This window comes from Aspergillus homomorphus (assembly GCF_003184865.1).
Source record: "Aspergillus homomorphus CBS 101889 unplaced genomic scaffold BO97scaffold_52, whole genome shotgun sequence".
In the NCBI taxonomy this organism is placed as follows: Eukaryota; Fungi; Ascomycota; class Eurotiomycetes; order Eurotiales; family Aspergillaceae; genus Aspergillus; species Aspergillus homomorphus.
In genome coordinates this window covers 170,000-193,930 of record NW_020291938.1, presented here as the reverse complement: position 1 = coordinate 193,930, position 23,931 = coordinate 170,000, and the positions used below count along the sequence as shown (strand labels likewise).

Sequence of the window (23,931 nt, the reverse complement as noted above, 5' to 3'; positions counted from 1 at the left end):
TATGTCGGATCTGAAAGACGCGAAGGGGATAGATACAACGAATACCCACTCATGGGATAGCAAAGCATCTTCTAAGAGCTAAGTCTGCGATTAAGTAACGCCAGGGAACATTGCAAGGAAAGCTATCTCCAAACAAGAACGCCGAGAAATGCTGCGATCTAAACGCCACCAGCCCAAAATAGCATACAGCAGTCAACCATCCAGATTTTCGAGTTCTAGCTCTAAGATGCATCGGAAGTTGAAAGACAAATATGGCATCGAAAATAGCGACAGGGTGCTATTATGACACATGTGAGATCAAGGCAAACGGAATGAATACAAGGTAAGCAAGTGGCAAGGAGCGAAGCGCCAACCAGCGCACAGGCAATACCCTAGTAGTGCGTTGCGTTGGCATTGCTGAAATATCCAGCTGATTGGCCGAGAGACTGGGTGTGATGATGTGCAGGGGGCGTCTGCGATTTCTGTGCTGCGAAGTATTGCCCGTACCACGACTGGCGCCGCGGCTCTTCTGGATGGTAGGGTTGGTTGAGGGCATCCCAGGTTTGGCTAGCTGCGGGGAGATTATACACGCTATAATGATTCTCCTGGCCCTGAGGCCGAGGTTGAGTCTGCGTGGACATTGGCTGCTGTTGCTGTTGCCAATGTTGCTGACGCTGTGCAATCGCGTGCTGCACCATTTGATTGGAGACTCCCTCACGGATGCTCTTTTTCTCGCGCTCTCGAGCATCAATGGCCCCCACCAGGCCCATGGGATTGACGGGAGTCACCTGCGGCTTGTGTCCACCGGAAAAATCTAGGAGAGGGGCGCCGGTCATGCGCGAAACATGCTCCTGTTCCCGAGCCGACAAATGTGATGAAAGTTCATTGTAGTTCATAACAGCACTGGCGCCACGAGAGTGGGGACGCGCCGGACCCTCTCGGTTGCCAGAAGAGTGCGGCTGTAGCCTGGAGCTGCTCGCCCAATCCCCAGAGAGGGGCCGAGGGAGAGGCGGTGCTAGTTTACTCGTTGCTGACGACGAAAGAGTTCGGTGGTGAACATGGGCAGGCGGGCTGGGAGCTGACCGTTGTTGTACAAACTGCTCAGGTGTCAGACGACCGGGCGTTGTTGGTCGGGGAGCCGCCATACCAGGCTGCCACATCATGCTGGGTGACCTGGAATGTGAGCGCTCCATGTGGTGTGTGGGACCTTGTTTTTCTGTTGCATTTGAGTCGCTTCTCTCGTGACCGGATTTCTTCGAAGTCTCCGAGGTGTTAGGACGTGCCGTGGTAGGCATCAAAGTCATTGTCGGGCCAAAATCGATAGTAGGAATGTCAGGGTTGGGTTCTGCCGATTCCTCCATAGAGTAATGTGCATCGCCAATAACGAAGTCCTTTTTGTCAGGTACCGTCCCTACTGTCTTCATGACTCCCATCCTAGGTCGAGGAATTGATTTGACTGAGCGCTTGCTGTAGACGGAACCATGTGTACTAGCATAGTCAGGAGATGCAGCCGACTCGTCGTCGTAGATGCTCTCTTCGTCTTGTCGAATCTCTTGCTCGCGAGATGTGAATGATAGCTGACGGCTACCGACCCAGTTGAGAGCCTCATAATTGACAGTGTGGCGAAGATCCTCAAGGCTGGGCTCCCCAACGACACTGGAAGAGTCCGGCTCCCCAGCGTACTGCTGAGGCACGGGCTTTCTTTTCACAGCTTTCGTAGTATCCAAGTGTAGCCCACGTGCCTTTGGTATAGCCAGCGGTGGCCCGAAGGCACTAGAACGAGACTCAGGAGTTTGGGAGGGTTGTTCGGTGTTCTTCCTCGAATCGAGCGCCTCTGGAAGGACCCAATCTGCGTAGTGCTCGGCAGATTCACTACTTGGGGTGAGCGGACTAGGATCGTTGGAGCTTCTGCTTGTCGCGTGGCCTTCTGCCGTTGGATCAGTGCCAAGACGATCCAACCCTCCGGAAGCAGCCACAAGTTGGGTGAGCGTAGCATCCGACATCCTGTTATTGACTTTTCTTAGGTCTGGTGGCGGCCGGGGTCGAGTGGAGGGAACCTCTCCCGGCCCGTGAGTGAAAGCGGGAGGTTGGGCTACAGGTGAAGGAGGCGAGACAGGGAGGCATTGTTGTCCAGCGACCTCAGGTGCAGAGATTAGATGAGGCTTCGACTCACCCTCCGTACTGCCACGGTCACTATCGCGGGGATGTTCTCCATTGGGCGGAAGCTCCTGAGCAGATGATAGTGGTGAGCTATCACTTAGAGAGACAGGAGGAGCCTGTGCCGGAGGCGCGAGCCCGACGAAATCGGAAGCTCCGCGAGTATGATGGACGAGCGAGACAGGCTCACCCTCAGGCTCCTCGCGCACAATAGCATCGGTGGACTGATTGTGACCAGGGCGATTTCCGGGAGAAGTGCAATTGCGCTGCTGGGGTCCGGCGCGAACATTGCCGTTTTGCCGACTTGGTAGGCTGGACCGGAAACGTGGCTTGCTCCCAGAGACACTGCTAGTTCGGCTTCCAGCTGTTGCCATACGGCGTGCCGTGGCTTCTTTGAGCTGCCTCCGCCATTCCGCTTCGCTCCAATTTTGACTTCCAGGTGTCTGCATGAGACTGGAAATATCTAGGAGATCCAAGTAACCATAGCGTCGGTGGTTTGGAAATGCGAACATTATACTTTTGATGTGATTCGTGGCGGCGAGCAGCCGAGTCGGCCGTCCGTAGAGATTGAACGTGTCAAAGGTGGGCATCAGGAATCGGAGCATAATCTCGAACCCTGAAACAGCTGGATGGACTTCAGGCATAACAAAAACCAACCCCTCGGAAGTGGATCCTGTCTGCGAATGAATTGTGATCCTGCCTTCGATTTTGACCAAGGTTGACTGGTCAATCAACGGCTTCGATTGGGGATAGATCGCGTAAGCAGCATAGGCGTCGGTGATAGTGGCAATCGGTGTCGCTTTCTTGGTCTTCTTCGTCTCGTAGAACTTGATATGGCCTGTGACTAATCGAGGGGTGCGGTCATACGCCGACTTCTTGATCGACTTCTGCGCCTTTTGAAATTCTTTCTCGTTTGGGGGAGTAATGACGAACCAACACCGCCTCCAGGGCGTTCCTGCGCCAAACCTCACACGAGCCCAGTCTTCATGTTTGAACCGATTGCGCTCGAGAATGTGTTTCACATTGTTGAGAGCTTTCCCCTTCCCAGCAATGATCGAGCCGGTATAGGCCTCATACAACGACGTGTGCTCGAACAAGGCCAGACGTATAGCGGCAGTCCACTGAGTCAAAGAGTGGAAGGAATTGAAGAGAAGAAGGTATCGATTTTGGCCCGCGGAGCATATACTCAATATGTTCTTAAGTGACTGCACTTCTTGGTTCCGGGTTGGCAGCGTTTCGAGCTGGATCCGTGCTTGTCAGTATGAGGTTACGCTGGTGCCGGTCTGGAACGCTAAGAGGTTGAGGTGTGCTGCAGATCTTACCATTTTAATCGAAGCATCCGCCAAATTGATGAACGTTGGGCGAACGTCATCTTCCTCACCCGCCTCGTCCAGCGCGGCGGCATCCCAGAGAGAAAGAGCAGTTCCAACGAGTTGTGCATAACATTCCACCCATTGTCGATCAGAACATGGCCGGCCGTCTGCGATTTCCAGTGTTAGTCCCCGACTAAACTTTATGACCTTTGACGAGACACATACGGATATCCAAGTCATTCAACTTTAAAAAATAACCTTCGTGATATAATTTGTTGGCGTGGCTATTTAAGTGGCCAAAAATCGGTTGGAGTTCTGGCGGTGTATCTTGCGAGAACTCCACTAGCGGGGGGTTGTGCGAAAAAGAGGTCGAGCCGGGTCGTGACGAAATACGTCGTTCTGTGTTGGAGGTCACACTGATTGGCGAAGCATCAACAGGTGAAGTATCTGGGGAGGGAGTATCGGTCCTGAACGGGGGATGGTTCAAGGTTACTGAAGCCGACGCAGTCCGATGGTGTTGACTTGGGTTGTCTTTGCGAGAAGAGCCGCCGAATACCGACATCAGCGACAGCACTGGGGACAGAATACGTTGTTAGTATAGCAATCTCCTCAACAAGGGTAGGGGGGGATTTTTCTTACCACGCGAGCGACCCATGATGTCTGGACTCTGGAGTAGGATTGAAACAATAAGCTGGGGAGGATGCTAGCGGTAGGTCCACCGTACGATCTGTTGTCACTGTGATAAACAGACACAGCAGCTCGCGCAAATGAGGAAGCCAGCTGATGATGCGACAGTGTGAAGGAAGAGAACGGGTGGCTAAGAGGGTCTCGGTATGAGGCGTGTTGTCAATTGAGACCAGCTCCTTCGCACCGAATGATAGTGAGCAGGTGTCAGGGCCCGCCAAGACTAGGAACAGTGGAAGTTTGGTTCCATGAAGGTTACCCGCAGTGAATGTTGGAGGCGGAAAAGAACGGAGCGGCAAGTGATAGCGAGGAGGCGCAAAGTCAGCGTGCAAGTGCCTGTGACGAGGCCACTTGATGTCTGAAGTCCGCCGGGCGAGTCAGCGGGTCCGGGGGGTGACGAAAGTATCGCGGGATATACTTTGGTCGGTTATTTATTGCGCAGAGGAGAAGGAGAAGAGCGAGCGAGCGGAAAAGAGGAGGAATGAGATGAATATAGTCGAGTGCATAAGCTGCGTCACAAAGCGAACGGAGGGGTGACGGTAGAAAAGAGAAAAATAGAAAAGCGAAGGAGGAGAAGGGCAGAAGAAGAGAAGAGACGTACAAGAAAGGTACGGGGGGAGGGAGGGAGGAAGGGAAGAGAGAGAAGGGAAAAGGTGATACTTTACCCAGTGGGTCTGGAGGTTTGTTCAGTGAGTGTGGTAAGAATAAGTGTGTGTGTAAGTGTACCTAAAGTGTAGCAAAGTGTTTTAGTGTTAGTGTTTAGACCTTAAGTGTGTAACAGCTGAGTGGCCAAACGGTCTTTGTCTGAGACATCCCAGCCAAGCGGGTACCCTTCAATACGATCAACACGATTACCACCGCCGCTGACCAAGAATCCTGAGGAGATGAAAGGTTATAAAAGGGAGGGAAAGAAGATAATGTGCTGCCTGGAGAGAAGAGAATAGATGAAAAGATTGAACTTCATTCACAAGAATCAAATTACGTGGTTCGGAGAAAAAGTTGTCTGGATTGTGGAATGAGACCGGGGGCGCGCATGGACGGGCTGGCGTCGTCATGGGAGAGTTACTTCAACTTACTTGAGTACTACTGAGTACCACTAGAGTCGTTCAAGGCTAGTTCCCGCTCTCTTTCTTCCTCTCAGTAACTGACCAGTGACCACCTCCTGCCCCTGCCTTTCTTTTCCTTCCCTTAGTTTTCTTTCCCCCTTCCCCTCCTCGTCTAAGCAATCACTCTGTCAAAATTGATGATCGCTTTCACCTACCTATCATTCCACAATCCAATCCACCAGGCGATGGAGCGCCGTGGATCAATCGGAGAGACTGCAGCACACCATACCTAAGTAAACAATCCCTCCATTCATACTAGTCAAAGCTGAATCAGTGATTCCAATCAATATTGATCATATTGATCATTATTGTTTCTTTGCCCTGATCACGCCTCACTCCTTTCTGGTATTTTTGTCGTAATATGTATGGTAGGCTAGAGTGCCAGCCTCCCTCCCTCCTCTCTCTCTCACTCTCTTTCCTCCCCGCGTAACCAACTTTCCGCACCGTCTCCAATCATCCGATCCCACGGATACCGGAAGGCGAAAATCCCACTGAGGACAACCCAAATTTAGAAACAGCTCGCAGTCCCGGGCCCGGGCCCGGCCTGCATGTCTTGACCCACGACGATCGCCACTGGTTGGCTTCTTCTGTCCGCGCCTCTTCCTTTTCTTCTTCTCTTGCTTTCTCCCCACGAGGTGAGGAGAGAAGCGAAACTGGAAGTCGCCAAGCATAGCCGAGCCTTGCATGTTGATCATTGGTCTCTAATTTACTTACTTAGTACTTGGGAGACTGGAGTAGCAGCCACGGTGAAAATACCACTATGCCAATATTAATCCGTGGAATTTGGGGGAGGCAATCAGACCATCAGCACGGCGTATTATTCCCCTTAACTCATTCGTGGAGATGAGGACCGGTTCTTTCATTATTTATCTATGATGGTGGAAAGCACTGCCACAAAAGGCGGCGGGCTTACCGTGTCACAACAGCGTTAGAGGGTCCGCCCTGCAAAATAGCGGTGCGGAGTTACTTAACCTTAGGCAGTCGTCCACTTCAGTCACTAGTGATCAGAACCATGGACACATCGGTCGTCTAGACATGTGGGGATGTAGACAGAAAGCAAACATCGAACCCGGTGACTTGGGGCAATTGGATCGAGGACCGACAGTTCTCTGAAGTACGGTCGGTCGGTCGATCGATCGGTCGGTAGGTCAGTGAGGCTTCGTCAATCAGACACCGTATGCAGACTAGGGCGTCATTTGCTTCCTCGCCAGCTAGCTCGGAGTCAGACAAAAGGTCCTTGTCCGAGTCTAATGATTGTGGGCGGGAGGTTAGTTGCCGTCTCCCCAGAATGAGGATAATCTGCCAGGGATTGCGACAGACAGGTCTGCTGCCTGTCATTGTTGGCGTGTGTTCAAACTGGGTTGGACCGACAGCATCAACTTTATTCTACTGCTGCAGGTGATGTAAGGTCGATCGCACCTGCACGCACCATACAGGGATGATGGGTTCTTGGGTATTGTCCAGTCTGAGGAGCTTGGATCTCATCTCTGTCGTGGCACCTTCGGGGTGAGTTGGAACTTTTAGCGTGCTTTCAATACTAGCAGCTCTTATCGCCGCTAGTCTGGCCAGCACTGCAATTGCCACCGGATTCAATTGATAAATTGCGATCCTGTCTATCGAGGAGGATGCATAAGTGCATATGTATTTACTTTTTTTCCCATCAACCGCACCTGACCGGAATAGTTTCCACGATCCATGCCATGCAACTGACAAGTGCAGGCCTCACTGATGTGCATGTATTTTTAAACCCCCTTCACCGCCCGGACGCGCAAACCCCTCGCAGCGATCATTGCTGAACTGGAATGCCGCAATGTCATTGTCAGGGCGGAGGTGGATTCTGGCCCATCATGATAAGCGGTTCCAACCCCAACAGTGGAAAGCTTCTTTGTCGATCCTTGGACTGCATCTGATGGGACTCAGTTGCATTGCAAAACACTGGGTTGCTTCATGACTTACGCTTCGACTTGAAATTAACTCCCTAGTCTTTGCCTACATGGAATCGAGTGTAAGTTTTTCACGCTGCAAAATCAGTCGGTGATTCTTAAGAGCATCACTGTCGATCTGGAAATCTCTCGGTTTCATGAGGCCCAATATCGCCGGCGTGTTTCATCCTCAAAAAGCGAGGTTCCACCAACTCCACCGATATTCGTCTGAGGTGATCCAAGGTACTAAGTACGAGTATTCAGATCACCAGTCTTCACTCCGGAATCCACTTGACATGTGGGAGATCTCATACACCGGCCGTTGGAGATCCACACTTTCGAGCAAGGGCCGTGATCTGTCAGTATCAGCCCACTATGATATACTGACTGCTATGCTACTTGACCTTGTCTTTTCCACATGCATCACCTGCAGGGGCTCGACGAGCGGAGTCACTGACCTCGCCTCAAGTGTCATGTCATATCAGATCCCGCGTTCGATTTCCCCACCAGGAACTGATACAATCGTTCCGGGCGGCTTGGGGGTCGCCGGTGGCTACCTTGTAGATGTTTCGACCATAAAGTCCATATGCAAAATATCTTGATTGGCTCCATCTGCGCCCCGATATTCGGTACTAGCTCCGTAGACCTTACCTGATGTAAATACCTGGCCTGTGTCAGTATAGGCTATGCGTCCACTGAAGACACCCGACAAAGCTATATCCACTTTACTCCCCTGCTCTCTGTAACCCATAGACGCCTATCTGGTAGAAAACTCACGTTGTCTAAGCCAAGGTTCTTGTTCGGAACATGGCACCTAGCCTTGCGACCGTGACTGATTCTCCGGTTGTTTGGTGCCTGTCTGGAATTGAAGATCGCTTTAACCACCTTTCGGTTACCACAGCACCTTACAAGTTGCAGGGTTGAAACTCATGCCTTGAGTAATGCCTAAGTGCAAGTCGACGAAGTATTGCTATCGTACCCCGCGAGTCATGCCCTCGAGCGGTATATTGACCTGCTGTGCCGAAATCGAGAGTTACCACGAGGTAAAGAGGATGAATAATGCAAGCTTCATGTTTCTATACAACCCAGGTCTCTGGCAGCGACAAATTGCTTCCCAGTTCTGACTTGAATCTACTGTATACGGTCGTCGGTCTTAGACTGACAGGATCCGTGCCAAGGTGTGAATAGGGACAATACGTATTGATTGTCGATTTCATTCAGTCCGCTAACAGCGCCTTTCTTTGTATGCCGGATGAAGAAAGGATCCATCTGCGTTGGCTGTCCTTTGACCTCTTTGATTGTGGAAGCGACAGTTAAGGTAGATGTTTGCTTGATCAGTTCATGCCTCAGGACACCGTTAACAGCCATGTCGACTAAGCGATCATTAGGGAACAAGCGGAGCACGCCAGGCTCACTGATTTTCTAGTAGACTCACAGCCTGAGGTACTCCATGTTGAACCTTTGTGTTTGTTGTTTTCAACTTCCATCTATTCTCTTCCTCATCTTCCTCTTTTCTCTTCTGGTTCCTTTCTGTCTCTGCCCTTCACCATCCTCTTTATTAGTATCAACACCTTCCCCTTCAGAAAAGCACGCACCCATCCCCTTGTTCGTCATCCATTAGCTATCGTTAAAGAGCGTGTGTCTCCCCGAAGCGCTACAGTCTTCTGACTGAGCCTTCGGGAGATCCATAACGCTCGGCCTGAGTTCTTTTGTCTGGCTGCCTTTGGACTGTTGTCGATCTTCGCACGGCGTGTCGAACGACAAGTCTACCCTATAGTCGATTTTGATCTAGTCAACTTTGTCATATCTCATTCCCATCAATTTATTTTGCTCAGCATGGCGGACTACTTCACCTACGTGCCGGGTGGTCCTAACTGGACGAGCACGCAGCCCATGGACATCATCGTCGATGAACCATACCACTGTGCCATGACCGAAGAAAAGGAGCAGGAGATTGTGGAGGCCGAAAACGAAAAGCTCGATCAGTTGCAGGCCAAGTTCACCAGAGGCTTCGACCCGTCCACCTTTGGCAACGAAGTGATCTCGGCTCTCCCCAGTCTCGCACGCTCCACATTTCCTGGGACCTATGAACATTTTCTGATGTTGTTGTTCACCACAGACGACGAGATGCATGACATGCAAGTGCAGCTCGAGCAATGGTTGCTGCAGCGCTATGGACAGGTTTTCGACGACGGCATCCCGCGGATCGAGACGAACATCGCCGACGAGACCTATTTCGCCGTCGAGATCGAGACACTGAGAAGACTGCTCGAGCCTTTGCGTGGAGACTGTGCGAGTCCAGTCTACTGGCATAATGCCAGACGGGCAAGCCCAACGAAAGCTCGGAAGCAACTGGAGGCGTCAATCAAGGTGGTCAACGTGTTCAAGAAGGACCTCATCGCGGCCATCCAGTTCGACCCCCAGGAACGTAAGTCTACCATCCGACTCTCAAGCCCTCATATCGGGGTCTCTGGTACTAACAATGACTTGCAGGCAAGATCGTTAACCCTCTCCCGATCTCGGTCGAGCGCTCGGCCTTCGTGAGCTTGAAGCAGATTCGCACCGACGCGTGCAAGGGCACACTGTATTGGGACGAGTATAATCAGAGCAGCCTGGTCCTTACCCTGTTCTACCATGCATACAAGGGGCTCGTCTGCCGCACCAACCCAACCAAGGCACGCAAATGGGGTTGGCTGCCGCCCGAGACGCTTGAGGCTCCCCGTCCATCGAGCGCGCAGGCATGTCTGGGAGATCTCGCCCACTGGCCGCTCAGACAAGAGGGCAATAACAAGTACGATCTGCTCATCCGGACCGCGCTCTGGCTGGCGCTGGGAAGAGGTCTCCCCGCCGTGCATCTATTCTGTGATTGTGCCAGAGTCTTCACATCTCTGATGCCACCCGAGCATGCGAGCCCGAAGGGGATTGTCTTCCTGCGCCGTCTAACCCAGCTTCGTCTACCCGTGGAGGCCATTCGATCCAATCTTAAAGTTCCGGTTCCATTCCAGAAGCGGTCCCTGAAGAGTGATAACCACGAGTACTTCGAGGACGTCTGGCGCTCCGACCAGGACCTGGAGAAGGACTTGGCTCGGAACGTCACCCTGTATGGGATGGACACGGCGAAAGCCGTCCGTCAAGCAAGACCCCCTCCGCCTCGCCGCTCGTTCAAGCGACAGACCCAACTCATCAAGGACGCTCTCACCGTGGAGGAGGACTTCACGCACGTGTGGCCACGCAAGGATGCGGCAAGTAAGCTCTCCTCATTAATCTGTTCAGCTGGTCTAACACGTTCTACACGTCCATAGATCCCCGTGCAGCCTCGTCTCCCCACTGTTCCCGAGCCTGTTTGGAAGCCCCAACCTAAGCCGGTCGAGCCGGATATTTTCGACGAGGGAGAATACGTTACGGTTCTCATCTGAGCTGCAAGAAACCTCGCATTTTCCAGCCGGTCAGAGCTTCCTGTTTCGAAGTCAAGATCTCATCCACCTATCGACCTCAAAACCGTCCATTCTCCTCTCTTGCCCCGAACATCACCGAAAAACCCTCCACCCTCGATCATATCCTTCGGTTCTCCCAGCCCTCCCCCCGTAAAGAAAACCCCCCACTCAGAGATGGAAAAGCAGAGACTGGCACGTCATCAATTCCAGACCACGAGCCAACCTAAGTCCCTCCACCTCCATCACCGAGTATCGAAACGGTCCAATAACCGATAAAAATGTTTTCAAGTGTTTCCTATCTATCACCATAAAAGCCAGCCATTTTCCACCCCATGCCTCAGGAATATTCTATTGTCTTTTTGTGTCTCTTCTCGACGAATTCTTGATCTCCCAGGAAATGCCAATATGTCATCCATCTATCCATGACAGTCAGCGCGAGACCTAGTTGGATTGATAGATAGTTTTTTGAGATTGAGACAAGAAAGATCGTACTTGATTCCAGGGCCCTTGGAGGAAATTGCTTCTTTATTTCTTTCATGTATGTAATCAGAAAACTACCTAGTCAAGGAAAAGACCACTTAAGGAGATGTGAAAACGCGGGCGAGACGATTGTTGCTTGGTGGCGAACACATCTTGCTCTGCGTTTTCTCATTTTTTTGGGGTTGGTGAGTGAATTCACCGGTTGGTGGTTTTGTTCCATGGGGTTGTTAGAGGGATGTGGATGTTTTGCGATGCTGTGCTTGCATAAAAGAATGGTAGTTGATATTGGTGGTCTTTTGAATTCTACTCTTGCAGTTGACGTACAGGTGATATTTGTTCTTTCTTGAGGGTCTGTGGCTGGTATATCCTGAAGCTGTGAGGCTTTGTACATACAACACAGTGTTTGTTCTTGAAATCTCTCCTCTTCCTCTCCCCCACCCCTCCTCTCTCTCTCTCTAAATGTTTCCCTTGGCCAGTGAAACAACAGAGCAAGAAATGAAAACACATACAACAGAAGGGATTTGCTGGTGGTCACCCACCCAACTACAAGCCATCGTCATCACTTCACCATTGAATCAGTCCTGCTCCCATCGACACTCCAAATCTTCAACCCCATCACCTCCCATGAACCCACCACGCCCCCACCAACCCCATCACAGCAAAAACCACCGCCCAACGCACCAACCCCCGCTTAATATGATAAGCAGCCACGCGATCAATCGCCTTGGAATCATTAATTCTCGGGAAGGGAATATCCTTAGGAACCTCCTTGCCCAGAGCCCGACACAGCGGCTCCCACCCGTCCTTGACACTGAAAAACACCAACTGATCCGCAGGCACCACCTCTTTCAACCACTCGAGATGCCGGTCATAGATCCAGGCATTATCACGACTAGCATTGTAGATCCGATCCCACTGGCGCTGCAGCAGGTCGATATATGTCACAAAGTACCGCATCCCCGGTAAGGGGAGCAAAACCGCCCCCAAAAACCACAGCTGGGCCAGGGAGCTGATCTGCTGCATACTCTGCACCCAGCTGTCGCGATCGCGCACGGTCACGATCACTTTGGCGTTGGGATAGAGCTCTAGAAGTTCAGGGACAAATTGGCTGGCCGGGGCGTCGGTGATGGCGGCGTAGCCGGCGGTGCGGGCGCGCAGCAGCTGCAGGACTTTGGACTTGTTGTCGCCCGCGAGCCAGGTGCGCAGGATGGTGTTCCACGACTGGATCTCAACGGGGGGTCCCATGGTGGTTTGCGTGCCCCCGTGGTAGACGGGGGCGTCCAGCAGGATTTCTAGGGCTGCGGTGAAGGATGCGGTTCCCGTGCGGGAAAGCCCGGCCCCGATCACCTGCAGGTCGGTGCCGGGGCGGGGGACGGATGCTTGTTGCCCCATGTTGTTGTTTCACTTGAACGCAGATGGGAGTAAAGATTGTGTTCGATGTTGCAGTTAGGGGTGGTAGAGGTGAACTTGGGTTCAAATAAATGCCCCTGAGGTGCCTCTTGTTGGGGATGAGGTGATGATGAGCCAGTGCTGGAACAGGGCTAGTGCTGACTGCCACTACAGGGGTATAAATGTATAGAGTGACACCTGACTTATACTTACTACTAGGATAAATTAGTAGGACGCTATTTCATATTACGTTGAGTACGTATATGTATGTACAGTACAAGGGCTACAAGAAGTCATGAGCCAGCTCATTTATTTTGATATACCTATCTTTTTCGCATTATAATTACTCTATCAGAACTTTAAAATTTACTTCCTGTGATGGTTGCTGCATCTTAGACACTTATCCTGGGCTGCATGAGAAGTTATTCTCTGTATTGCCTGCATATGCTGATGCTAAGTCTGCTAGACTGAGCTACAGGTTGTATTACCCTCTTCCATCATCAAATCCTTACACATACGGGCTAGTCAAGGCAGGAGAAGAGAATCAACAGAGAGATTGAAAATATTTGCCATGCCATTCTTAATGCAAGTCCACATGCTCCACATAGCCATAAAGAGCCCCGAAATAGAATGTCAAATACATCAGTCTTAAAACTTATCCCGCCAGGTTATTAAACTCCAACAAAGGATCAATCATCGCCAAATCATCATCAACAGTCGCACGCGTCGCGCTGGGTATCTTGGAATCAATATCGTGCATCAAGTCATTATCGGAGGCGAACCCTCCCGCCGCGTAGCCACCGACAAGGTCTCCACCATCAAACGGCCCTGCAACCACCGGCTTCCCACTGAGGTGGTACGGCTCGTACCCCGTTCCATCGTCGTCGTTGTCAAACTCTAACCCGTACAACCCAAACAAATCACCCATCATTGCCGCCGTCATCGTGTTCGCAGCAGCAGCAGAAGGAGCGGACTGCGGCGCGCCGTCATCCGCCAACAACAAAGCCCTCTGCATGAACATATCCCGGATTTCATCCTCCGAGCACCCGTGCCTACTTCCCATGTGCACCCAGAGATCGTAGTTCCGATGGAAGCGGTGCGCGCATCCTGCCTCCAAGCACAGGATCTGGCGGCCCGTTTCCTCGGCGTAGCCGGCTCCCGTCAGGGCCGCCAACGCCGACGGCCCTGTGCCGATGCCGCCTGCGGCTGTGCTACCGCGCTGCTGACCGGAGGCCTTCGGCGCCAAGCCCAACCGCTGGCGCCGTTCCGCCTTGGCGTTCGGGAAGCCCATGTGCGCCGTGCGGATGTGTTCCTCCAGGGCGAGCTTGCTGCCGTAGCGTTTGCCGCAGCCGTGGGCCGCACCGCCGGGCCAGCCGGCGACGCGCTTCGAGGCTGACAGGTCGGTCTCGCCGCAGACAAACCGCTTCTCGCCTTGGTGCACGGTGCGCACGTGCACGGTCAGGTTGCCCTTTTTGGTGAAGCTGCTGTCGCAGCCGGGGACGGTGCAAGGGAAGACCTTGCGGTCCGAGAGGGGGACGTTGCCGTGGGCGACTTCGAGGTGGCGGCGGAGTTCGCGCGTGGTGGAGCAGGTGAGTGGGCAGTGCGGGCATTGCGGTGGATGCACGGTGCGGATGTGGGCTTGGAGCAAGGCGTAGGTTGGGAAAGTTGTTGTTTCGGAAGAGCTTGAGGAGTTGGTGGTGGGCTGTTCAGTATCCGCACGTTGAGCGCACTCGGCGCAGGTAAAGCGTTTCTCGCTGTGGACTCGACTTTCGTGCGCGCGGAGATGTCCTGCTGTGTCGAATGCCATGGTACATTGTTGGCCCGTGGTTGAGTCGACGTGCGTGCACGGAAAGGGTTTCTTGTTGAGGTGGACACTGAGGATGTGTTTCTGGAGTGTCGTGTGTTTCCGGAAGGTCTCCTCGCATGGCGGATATTCCGTGCATCGGTACTTGTCTCGACCGTCGTGCGCAGCCAGGTGTCGTCGGAGACGTGAGCCTGTGACGAAACTCTTCCCGCAGCCTGGACGTTCGCAGACGTAATCGCGAATCCCGGTATGGGCGCTTTTGACGTGGTGGTTCAGATGAGACGCACGGAGGAAATTCTTGTCGCAGTCTTCGTGAGGGCATTGGAAGAGTCGCTCATTGTTGTGAGAGCGTAGATGTTCTTGGAGTCGTGCTGGACGGTTAAAGGCCTTAGTACAGCCGTCGAAGGGGCAGCGGTGAGTCTTCAGCTCCGAAGGATATCTAGAGGATGTTGTTGACATGGGCGTCCCGGGCGTTTCTTGAAGACTCTCGCCCGCTTCACTGTCACTACCCGAAGAGGCATACTCGGCATCAGAGTGTTTTTCTTGATAAATCGGATCTGAGTTGTGAGTATTAGTATGGAGTGTTATCGCAATAGCGGTATGTTCTCTATCGTACCGACATAACCGTCCAATGTTGTTTGCTTCTGCAGCCTCTTCGGGCTTGGGAGATCCCCGGACGCCTTTCTTTTCTGGCTCATGATCTCGTCTTCTTCAGCCTCATCCACCCAAAATGCTAGATAGCATAATAAGGATGACGGGATGAAGCATGGATGATCTCGAAACAAGAGAAAAAAATAGATAACGTAGCCCTGCAGAATAAATTTTGCCAAAGCGGTGAGAGATAGCTTCCTAAAGTGGACTAGTGTCAGTTCGAGAACACAGGAACTTTTTCCGCCTTTTGGAGGGCCGCAAACTACGATTTCTGCACCTCAACAAAGCAAAGGCTGTCGCATCGTTCCTTGTCTCGCCTCAACTGATCCGGTCGCAGTCTCGGCACCTCCTTCTCGTCTATCTTATAGTCAACTTTCTATCTTGGGTCTTGATTGATCTGGATCGGCACCATGTCTGACTACGGTGATCACGGCGATGAGGATAAGTAAGAGCTCTCTCGATATGGCTTGCAGCTAGAATCGCGCACCCGGAGGGTCCGCGCAACTAGTGGAAAGCTGTCTTTCTGTTTCAAAGAGAGAGTTTGATGATCTGACTTCGATCTTCTCGTATCTGCAGCTACGACTACGACCCCGCGGAGCAGGAGTACGATGACAACGAGCCCGAGGATTTCATCAACCCCGAAGATGTGGATGTCGCTGAGGGAGCCGACGACTATGGCGAGTCGTATGCGCCGGCTGTGAACGGTGACCGCGTCGTTGTCTCGGGCGACCCGAATGCCGGTTATTCAGGCAAGGTGATGGAGCAGTCGCGGGAGAAGAAGGTGCCCAACGACCAGCGCACAACGACCCCATACATGACCAAGTATGAGCGGGCGCGTGTCCTGGGTACCCGGGCTCTGCAGATCAGGTAGGCTTCGGAACTGGCGTCGAACATTCTGGGGGAGTGCTAGGTGAATCTGACCGTGCTATCAGTATGAACGCTCCGGTGCTTGTCGATCTCGAGGGTGAAACGGATCCTTTGCAGATCGCCATCAAGGAACTCAACCAGAAGAAGATTCCTCTCATCGTGCGGAGATATCTTCCTGATGGATGGTAAGCGCGACTTTCGAGCCATTTGCACCCGAGTGCCACGTCTAACCGTCGTTGAACAGGTATGAGGACTGGACGTGTGAGGAGCTGTTGTAAAAAAGGTGGAAACGGTATGGATGGCTGTACATTGATAACTGGTTCTTCTTGTCTTTTCTTGCTTTATAATTGTCACGGTCTAAGTGTTTCTCCCCTTGGGCAGCATAGCGTTTGGAGTTTCGGAGTAGGGAAGCGAGCCAGAAAGGCTTGAACAATCCCTAGGTCACTAGGACGAGCGCAAAAAAAAGACTCATCAGTATAACGCACTGCAGTTTATAACGGTAAAATACGAAAAAAAAATCCATTGATGTTGATAAACTTCCTCAATGCTTGGGTCCTAACAGCTAGACCTGACGTATGACATTTAATATGGCACACTTTCAGCGCAATTAGACCTATACAGTCTGTCTAATAACCAAGAGCAGTTGCACTGACTATCTGAACTCCTCGACTTATGTTGTTGTAGGGATATTTAGTGACATGGCGCTTATTCGAGGTTATTGCTTTGTATGAATAAGCCATGATGCCTCGTGTAGGTCGTTATATGCATTCACCGTACTATAGACGGGGTATCCATGCATCACTCGATCCGCCCAAGGAGCGGCATATGACTTATCATGTAAAGCACGATGCGCCAGCTCACCAAGCCAAACGTGTATTGGGGTAATTTCGATCATTGGCGCGCATATTCCGAGCCCAAAATCTTATCCCAATTCAGATCCCGGTCTCGATCTACAAGCATATCCCGAGCTCGCTTCGGAATAGTCCCAGCTAGAGTATGACACAAGATGTGCAGAGGCAGGCAAGATCCCCGGCTGCTAACATGACTCAACCATCAAGGAGGTTAGTCGGTGGCAACTGAGAAGAAGGATTGCTGCAGAAAATTTTACAGCCCAGTCATAGATCGATGCAGAAAATTGTTGTTGTGCTGCTGCACGAATGGATGCAGTGCCCGTAGTTGGTTGGTTGCAGTTGAGATGCAGTTCTTCCGTCGGCTGGCAGAAAACTCCGCCTTCTTACCTAAGACTACTTACCTACCGATCTTGTTCGTTCTTTCTCAGAACACTCGATCCCTCTCCCAGATCCATACTTCATATCATACTTTAGTGTATTGCCTCAACCTCGTGCATCAAGTTTGCAACCCAGTGGCGGGGACATGAGGAAGTTATACCATGATAGCCGGAATGGCCTGCCTGTTTAAGGCAAGTGGAGTAAGTGTCCACGGTGTGTGCGTGTCTGAAAAAGTCGGTTCGTGCCGTGGTCTTAATCGTTGACTCATGATCCACCCGTATCAACCAGTGCCTGTGCAGGACCAGGGTAATCTGCTGCATCATGAAATTCAAATTAATCGGTCTAGTCTCGACTTTCCAGAGCTTGAGACTTGAGATCCTTCTCCGCCTGGATAACTCGGCACGCTGCTGACCCCTGTTCCTCGCCAACCTGCACCTGGATCGTCCTGCTTATGCACGGGCTCCATGCCATAATTTGGCGACAGTAAGGCCGTCCGGATGCACGGCAGTGACGGCACAGGATTGTGTGCTTTTTGCTCCAAAGTTAAGATCTTGGGGTTATGAACCATACCCCTCCTTTCCGTCATCTGACGAACGCTTCGACCCTGGGATGGTAGCATCGCTAATGCTAACTATCCCCGAGATAAGATGCGGTCTCTGGGCCCTGGGGAAATGGATTTCCCCCTCGGCAAGAGTCTCCATCGCTTGTTCGGAACCCACCCGTCGGACAACCAGTAGGATTATTAAGATATCTCCCTCCGATGGAGCCGTCAGGCCATTGGCACTCATATTCACTCGTTACTGGTTGTTCGACCGTCTCCAAGTCGCTGGGGTCGGCACGGCTTGGCCAAGTTTGGGTGGACCCCTGGACGGCTTTTTTCAAAAGCAGTCTACTTCTTTTCTACTTTTCTAGCTTCCAAGCTTAGTCTTAAGGCGTGTCCCCTCCCCGGTGCTGTTGGATTGTGGGAAAAAAAAATCAACATTATTAATCATACTCCGCCGCCATTCACCTGGTTCAACAATCTTAAATTAAAAGCAACAGCAGTGTCTCACGTCTGTTTGCGGGGTCTCTATACTTGTGTCACTACACGACTGCCGCGGCCGTGTCAAGATTGCAAACGCTGTCGGTCTTTCCCTCTACCTTACCTTTGGTGCTGACTATCCACTCGACGATTTCCTCACTCCCCAGAATAATCGTCGTGGAAGATGGGAATCAATGCTGATCTGAAGGAGAAGGTCTCCGCAGAGTCTCCCGCCACCACTGATCAGAATGGCAGTCACACGGTCACTTCCTCCCTGTCGGATGACGAACCCCCAGAGCCGACCTTCGATACCGGCTTGATATCATGGATTCAAGTGATAGGATCTTGGCTCTTGTTCTTCAACTCATGGTATGCTCTACCTAGTATGTTGCTTTCTTTGCGGAGTGCTGACTTAGTCCAGGGGAGTGATTAATACCTGGGGCGCATATCAGACATACTATGAAGAGAATACATTAAAGCACATGTCCTCCTCGTCGATCGCCTGGATTGGCTCGCTGCAAGCTTTCCTTCTGATGCTTTTTGGGGTGGTGACGGGCCCTCTCTTTGATGCGGGATATTTTCGTGCGCTTCTTGGGTTCGGGACCATTATGCTGCCCTTCAGTCTCATGATGACCAGTCTGTCGACCAAGTTTTGGCAATTGATTCTGTGCCAGGGGGTCCTACTCGGTCTATCCGCCGGATGTCTCTTCGTTCCGTCTGTCGCCATCCTACCCCAATATTTCAAACAGAAGCGAGGATTAGCCAACGGTCTGGCAGCCTCAGGGAGTAGCATTGGTGGCGTGATCTATCCCATCATGTTCAATAAAATACAAGAGCGAGCTGGCTTCGAATGGGCTACCCGAGCCGTGGGCTTTCTGTCTTTCGGGACCTGTTGCATCTCGTTCTGCATCATGCGCATGCGATTCCCTCCCAAGGAAAAGCGCAAGCTCGTCCAGCTGTCTGCGTTCAAGGAGCCAGTCTTCACCATGTTCTGCGTCGGATTGTTCTTGGGTTTTCTCGGATTCTACAACTTCCTTTTCTACATCCAGTCGTATGCCATCGAAACGAAGATCGTCGATGCCAACCTGGGCTTCTACTTGCTTTCCATGCTGAATGCGGGCTCGACCTTTGGCCGAATCTTCCCCAACTTCCTTGCCGATCATATTGGCCCCATGAACGTACTTCTGCCTGCTGCCACTGCGACGAGCATCCTGGCTTTCGCATGGATCGGGGTCCACAACGTTCCCGGTATCATCATTCTGTCTGTCTTGTACGGTCTCTGTTCCGGTGGCTTCGTCTCTCTCCCGCCCGTGGTCATGGCTTCCATAACCAAGGACATTCGCGACTTGGGTACTCGTCTCGGTATGCTGTTCGCCGTGACTTCGGTCGGTCTGTTGATTGGAACTCCAATTGGCGGCGCTATTCTCAGCAACACTGGGCATTACTTGGGGGTGCAGCTCTTTACTGGGTGTTGTCTCATTACCTCCTCGGTCATCTTTGCGGCCCTGCGATACTCTCGCACCGGTCCTCATCTACTGGTACGAGCTTGAAGTCTGTCCTCCATGGAGAATCAAGCAAGATAGGGGTCCTTTCAGCGACGAGCGAGCGATCCTCCCCCACTTGGCTTTCGAGCATAATATCTTATCGAAGGGCTGCATTTTGGTCAGTAGCATTCAAGCTGCATTGTTGGGTCATGCTCTTCATCTTGCATAATAGGGAAGCAGGCGTTCAAGATAAAAGAATTTGTTCCTCATTCACGTGAGAATATTTGATGCAGTACATGACTAGGATACATTACTCATAATGCATATATGATTACTGTTTTGTGTAAATGCATCCGCCCGTTTACTAGTTAGTCTATGTATGGAACCGAGTCACAACAGTGACGTATTGTCTGTCCCACCTACTTAAGGCTCATAACAAATGCCGTCTAGATCGAATCCAAATCGCCAACGCCGTAAACACCAAGCTTTTGAAACCCAACCACAGAGCAAGCATCTCACAGAACAACATCCCCGCCAACACTCACACACTTGACACAGCAGTGGCTACCGACCCTCTAGCCAAACCCTCCTAATCCCTCCCCCTCCGCAATCACGAAACATCCACCGGATCAACCAAGAACTCCTCCCCCTTCTCCCGAATATGCTGTAATTTCTTATCGCGACTGCACGGCTTGCGCATATCGAATGCATCCTCGCCCGTCTCCGACATCCCCGACGGATCATCACTATAATACCCGACCACGCGCCGGAAGACCGAGTACCTGTGCCGCACACCTCGTTAGCACCGCCAAAGATCCCGCCCCAACCCATCCTTCACCAAGAGAGAAACGGGGAAATAGATACGCACCCCATGCCCTTATACATATCCACAGCGACCTTATTCCCGGCGCGCACGTACAGATCCACGAACCAGGCGTCGTTGATGTCGGAGCCCCGCTCAAGGCGTTCGGTGAGGCGCCGGGCGTGGCCCAGCCGGCGCCATGCCGGCGCCACGGTCAACACGGTGATATGGCCGTGCCAGGGGGTGTAATGTTCCGAGTGGCGCATGTGGGCGGGTTGTTCTTCGAGCTTGCCCATGACTTTTTTTTTAGGAGTGTGTTATTAGTGGCATGTGCTTTTTGTTGTTGTGATGTATTGTTTGTTGCTGGTGGGAGGAGGGGGTTCGCGTACTGTAGCCGACGATTCCTTCTTGACGGTCTTGCACGCTGCTAAAGAGGGAGGGCCAGCGCATTAGGTAGTTGAGGTAGAAGCCCAGGTCGTAGTTCTCGGTTAATGGGTCCAGGTTTGTGAGGTTGAGGGAGAGGAGGTCCGTTGGGGACATGCGGCGGATTGAGGACATTGTGCTGTTTGTTGTCTAGAAGGGTATGAGAGATAATATGCAAGAGTATGACAGAGAATTGAAGAGGAATGGGAATCGAGTTGGAGAGAGCAATTGAATTTGGTGCGGGGAAGAGAATGAGGGCGATGATCAAATGCGAGGGAGGAGGGGCGGTAATCGGGGGCTTTGGGCGGTCACGGGGCAAAAAGAAACAGAGAGAGAGAGAGACAGGCAGACAGGCAGCCAGTTACTCCATACAAACTTATCCATCTCTCCCTCCCTCCCTTCTTACTTACTTTAACTTCCCCCTCGTTCATGCTTCCTTCTAACGACTAAACTTCCCCACCAAGATTCAACCGGCTGCTCTCTCTTCCCTGTTGCTTTCCTGTCACTCATTCTCCTTTGCCTCTCTCTTCTTTTCTCCTCCTGAGCATTTGGGGCATCCTGGTGATGCGGTCGGCGATCCTCCCATATTGACTTTCCCCTGTTGTTTACCCCCGTTGGCTGCCCGCCCCAGCCCACTTGACGAATTCTGAGACGACCACTTTTCTCTACCTGATAAAACATAGAACATTCCCTCCTGAGAACTATTCAGACTACGGACTTTTCAAACACGCAACCATTCTTCTCAACTTATCAAACCACAATCATGCCGTCCATTCCTCCTCCCCTGACTCTATCTCACCGCCATACGCGGAGTCGATCATCCAACATTGATTTCGACCCTATTTCACCAGGCACCTACGCTCCCAACGGTTTCTCCTACCAGTCGCCTCGGTCGCCTCATACGCCTCGTTCATCCGCTCCCCCCTCTCCCGTTGACTCCCGCCCGCAGCGCGCCCACAGCATCAATGAATCGCACCGCATGTCGGTCGACTTCGGCGGCGCGGCCGGTGGAGGCGGGCTGGGCAACTTAGCAGACGAACTGGCCGACGCATGGGAGGAGGAAGAAGGAGGTTACGGATACGCCTCGGGGCAGGACGCTGGTGTCCCCGACGCACAATACGCGGACCACAGCGAGGACGAAGCTGCATACAACCACCACGCCCGCACTCCGTCATCCGGATACTCCCCCGAGCGGAATTCCACACTGCAACCGCCCCGTCCCAAAACGCGAAACGGCACTCAACGACAACACCGACGATATGAGTCACAGTACGATGGCTCCGACTACGGTAATGACTCGGACTTCGAGGAATCGGATATGCCCCCGAGTCTGGAAACGCAGATGGCCGAGATCGAGAGCCTGGCTCGAAGAGGCATTGAGAACAACGGCAGTGAGAACGACTATGTGATCCAACGGACGGTGGAGGCGTTGCGGGATTTAGGCGCGCAGAGTGGCATTGAGAATAATGCAATGAGGTATGCTAGCTTTCTGTGTTGGTGTTGATGGAGTAAATGCTGACAGAAGGTCTCCAGACTTATCACCGCTCACTCCTCCATCACGTCGCATCTCACACACCAAACCCGGGCCCTGCAAAACCTTATTCACCCTCTCCTATTCTCACCTTTCCCGCTCCTTTCTGACGATGCCATTGACGCGCTCATCCCGCTCATCGACGAAGAACTTCTGCCTAACCTCCCCTATCCTTTCCCCGACCAGCCACGTCACTCCTCCCGACCCACCACCCCCTCCCAAGCCTCGACCCTCAACCCACTCGTCTCCCTCCAAAGCCTCGTCTCGCAGACCTCTGACATCACCCTCTCCCTCCGCGGTCTGAGCGATACACTGTACGAATCGCGACAACTGACCTCCACAGCCTCGAGACGACTCCGGTCCGCACGGGAACTGGTCGCGGAGCTCCGCCGGGAAGAAGAGGGCCGCGAGGAGGGAACCCGATGGATCGAACGCGGAGACTGGGACCGACGCCTCCGCGACCGGGAAGCCGGTCGTGTCTGCGGCGACGTGGTCAGCGGTTTCGAGGCTGTCTGCGGCGAATGGCGGGAGAAGCTCTTTGGTGCCGCCGGAGCTACCGCTGCTACCACTGGCGCAGAAGTAGCTGCCGCGTGATGATACCTTACCTCTAAAAGATACCGCATTAAGTGAAGGGGCCCCCCTTCGCATCTCGACAAATTCAAAACAAAGTTTCATGTTGCTGCTTGCTATACGCATATCATGGATATCTTTTGGCACTATCACAAAACCCCCTACCCCCTCCCCTTTTTCTTAGCTTCTGTTCATTTCTTCATTTCTTCTTCCAGTATATATAGATATTACCTTGATCCCTATCTATTTCTTTTCATCTTCACCTGAGCACCTTCTTTGCCATGCCCAGGAAAGGAATGGGCATGATAATTGCTGGCTTGGTTCTACTTCATCTTGTTTCTTCCATCTTTCGCCGGTCGAATCTAGACTTTTTGCTATTTATCTTCTCTCTCGACTCCACTAACCTCAGTTCTTCATGCTTATCCTTGCTTCCTTTATTTGGTGTGACTGACTTACAAAGCTTCATGTCATTGATTCCAATTGATGAACAGAGAGATAGACAAACTGGACGGACAGGTAGAGACGAAAAAGCACATTTATACTATCTAAACACACAAAGAAACGTTTTGTTTACTGCTATCTATCGCTTTCGGCAGAGCCCGATCAAGTAAACCACACCCCTGAAACTGACTACCGAGTCTCTGGTCTAAATCAGCATGCTCCTACGTAATAGCCCAGGATGACTTCCTACTAGGTAGTCTGTTCTCGCCCGCAACCGGGAAAGCTAGCCCAACCCAGCCAAAGAAAGACGGTCCACGCGTAGACTAAGCCAGCCTCAAGCACCAGCGCCTGGCATAATGGATTACAAAAGCTTAAACCGGGAAGTTCATGAATGTAGTAGAACAAAAAGACCGTGAAATGTAGGTAGGTATGCATCTAGTCAACATTGGAAAATATGCCCAGTATAGCAAAAGAAAAACAGATTAAATAAGAAAGAGAAAAAAAAAATGATAATGAGAAGCAAGCAGAAGACTAACTTAACTACACTTTGTCGAGAAAAGAAAGAATTTCACCACCCCGTGAATCCTTTTTTTGGATTCTCGAAAACAAAATTCATATCCTAGGATTCCATGTAAAGAGGTAGG

The 23,931-nt window shown here is 52.0% G+C and overlaps 8 protein-coding genes across 8 annotated transcripts; 4 read left to right on the top strand and 4 right to left on the bottom strand.

Annotated features, from left to right (window-relative positions):
• Positions 1 to 63: 63 nt before the first annotated feature.
• Positions 64 to 4,544, bottom strand: BO97DRAFT_226098 (PH domain protein). The gene is made up of 4 exons (XM_025690687.1): positions 4,089 to 4,544; positions 3,675 to 4,022; positions 3,459 to 3,616; positions 64 to 3,377 (listed from the first exon to the last, which is right to left on the bottom strand). The coding sequence occupies exons 1-4, from the start codon at positions 4,102 to 4,104 to the stop codon at positions 372 to 374; spliced, it is 3,528 nt and encodes a 1,175-aa protein (XP_025547350.1). The 5' UTR covers positions 4,105 to 4,544; the 3' UTR covers positions 64 to 371.
• A 4,167-nt stretch (positions 4,545 to 8,711) lies between these two features.
• Positions 8,712 to 10,865, top strand: BO97DRAFT_461863 (uncharacterized protein). The gene is made up of 2 exons (XM_025699385.1): positions 8,712 to 9,589; positions 9,655 to 10,865. The coding sequence occupies exons 1-2, from the start codon at positions 8,998 to 9,000 to the stop codon at positions 10,461 to 10,463; spliced, it is 1,401 nt and encodes a 466-aa protein (XP_025547349.1). The 5' UTR covers positions 8,712 to 8,997; the 3' UTR covers positions 10,464 to 10,865.
• Positions 10,866 to 11,402: 537 nt separating this feature from the next.
• Positions 11,403 to 12,591, bottom strand: BO97DRAFT_408530 (sulfotransferase family protein). Its single transcript, XM_025695887.1, has one exon. The coding sequence runs from the start codon at positions 12,465 to 12,467 to the stop codon at positions 11,691 to 11,693; it is 777 nt and encodes a 258-aa protein (XP_025547348.1). The 5' UTR covers positions 12,468 to 12,591; the 3' UTR covers positions 11,403 to 11,690.
• Positions 12,592 to 13,055: 464 nt separating this feature from the next.
• Positions 13,056 to 15,027, bottom strand: BO97DRAFT_473220 (C2H2-type zinc finger protein). The gene is made up of 2 exons (XM_025700214.1): positions 14,885 to 15,027; positions 13,056 to 14,825 (listed from the first exon to the last, which is right to left on the bottom strand). The coding sequence occupies exons 1-2, from the start codon at positions 14,964 to 14,966 to the stop codon at positions 13,120 to 13,122; spliced, it is 1,788 nt and encodes a 595-aa protein (XP_025547347.1). The 5' UTR covers positions 14,967 to 15,027; the 3' UTR covers positions 13,056 to 13,119.
• A 168-nt stretch (positions 15,028 to 15,195) lies between these two features.
• BO97DRAFT_377165 (DNA-directed RNA polymerase core subunit RPO26) lies at positions 15,196 to 16,295 on the top strand. Its single transcript, XM_025693047.1, has 4 exons — positions 15,196 to 15,364; positions 15,496 to 15,786; positions 15,852 to 15,971; positions 16,031 to 16,295. The coding sequence occupies exons 1-4, from the start codon at positions 15,330 to 15,332 to the stop codon at positions 16,062 to 16,064; spliced, it is 480 nt and encodes a 159-aa protein (XP_025547346.1). The 5' UTR covers positions 15,196 to 15,329; the 3' UTR covers positions 16,065 to 16,295.
• A 1,925-nt stretch (positions 16,296 to 18,220) lies between these two features.
• On the top strand, positions 18,221 to 19,586 carry BO97DRAFT_354671 (MCT family MFS transporter; the record flags this gene model as incomplete). Its single annotated transcript, XM_025692107.1, has 2 exons — positions 18,221 to 18,405; positions 18,458 to 19,586. 2 exons carry the CDS (start codon positions 18,221 to 18,223, stop codon positions 19,584 to 19,586), a joined length of 1,314 nt encoding a protein of 437 aa, XP_025547345.1.
• A 346-nt stretch (positions 19,587 to 19,932) lies between these two features.
• Positions 19,933 to 20,983, bottom strand: BO97DRAFT_473217 (peptide alpha-N-acetyltransferase complex B subunit NAT3). The gene is made up of 3 exons (XM_025700213.1): positions 20,712 to 20,983; positions 20,389 to 20,620; positions 19,933 to 20,302 (listed from the first exon to the last, which is right to left on the bottom strand). The coding sequence occupies exons 1-3, from the start codon at positions 20,878 to 20,880 to the stop codon at positions 20,131 to 20,133; spliced, it is 573 nt and encodes a 190-aa protein (XP_025547344.1). The 5' UTR covers positions 20,881 to 20,983; the 3' UTR covers positions 19,933 to 20,130.
• Positions 20,984 to 21,154: 171 nt separating this feature from the next.
• BO97DRAFT_408525 (uncharacterized protein) lies at positions 21,155 to 23,279 on the top strand. Its single transcript, XM_025695886.1, has 2 exons — positions 21,155 to 22,221; positions 22,279 to 23,279. The coding sequence occupies exons 1-2, from the start codon at positions 21,509 to 21,511 to the stop codon at positions 22,868 to 22,870; spliced, it is 1,305 nt and encodes a 434-aa protein (XP_025547343.1). The 5' UTR covers positions 21,155 to 21,508; the 3' UTR covers positions 22,871 to 23,279.
• The last annotated feature ends 652 nt before the right edge of the window (positions 23,280 to 23,931 follow it).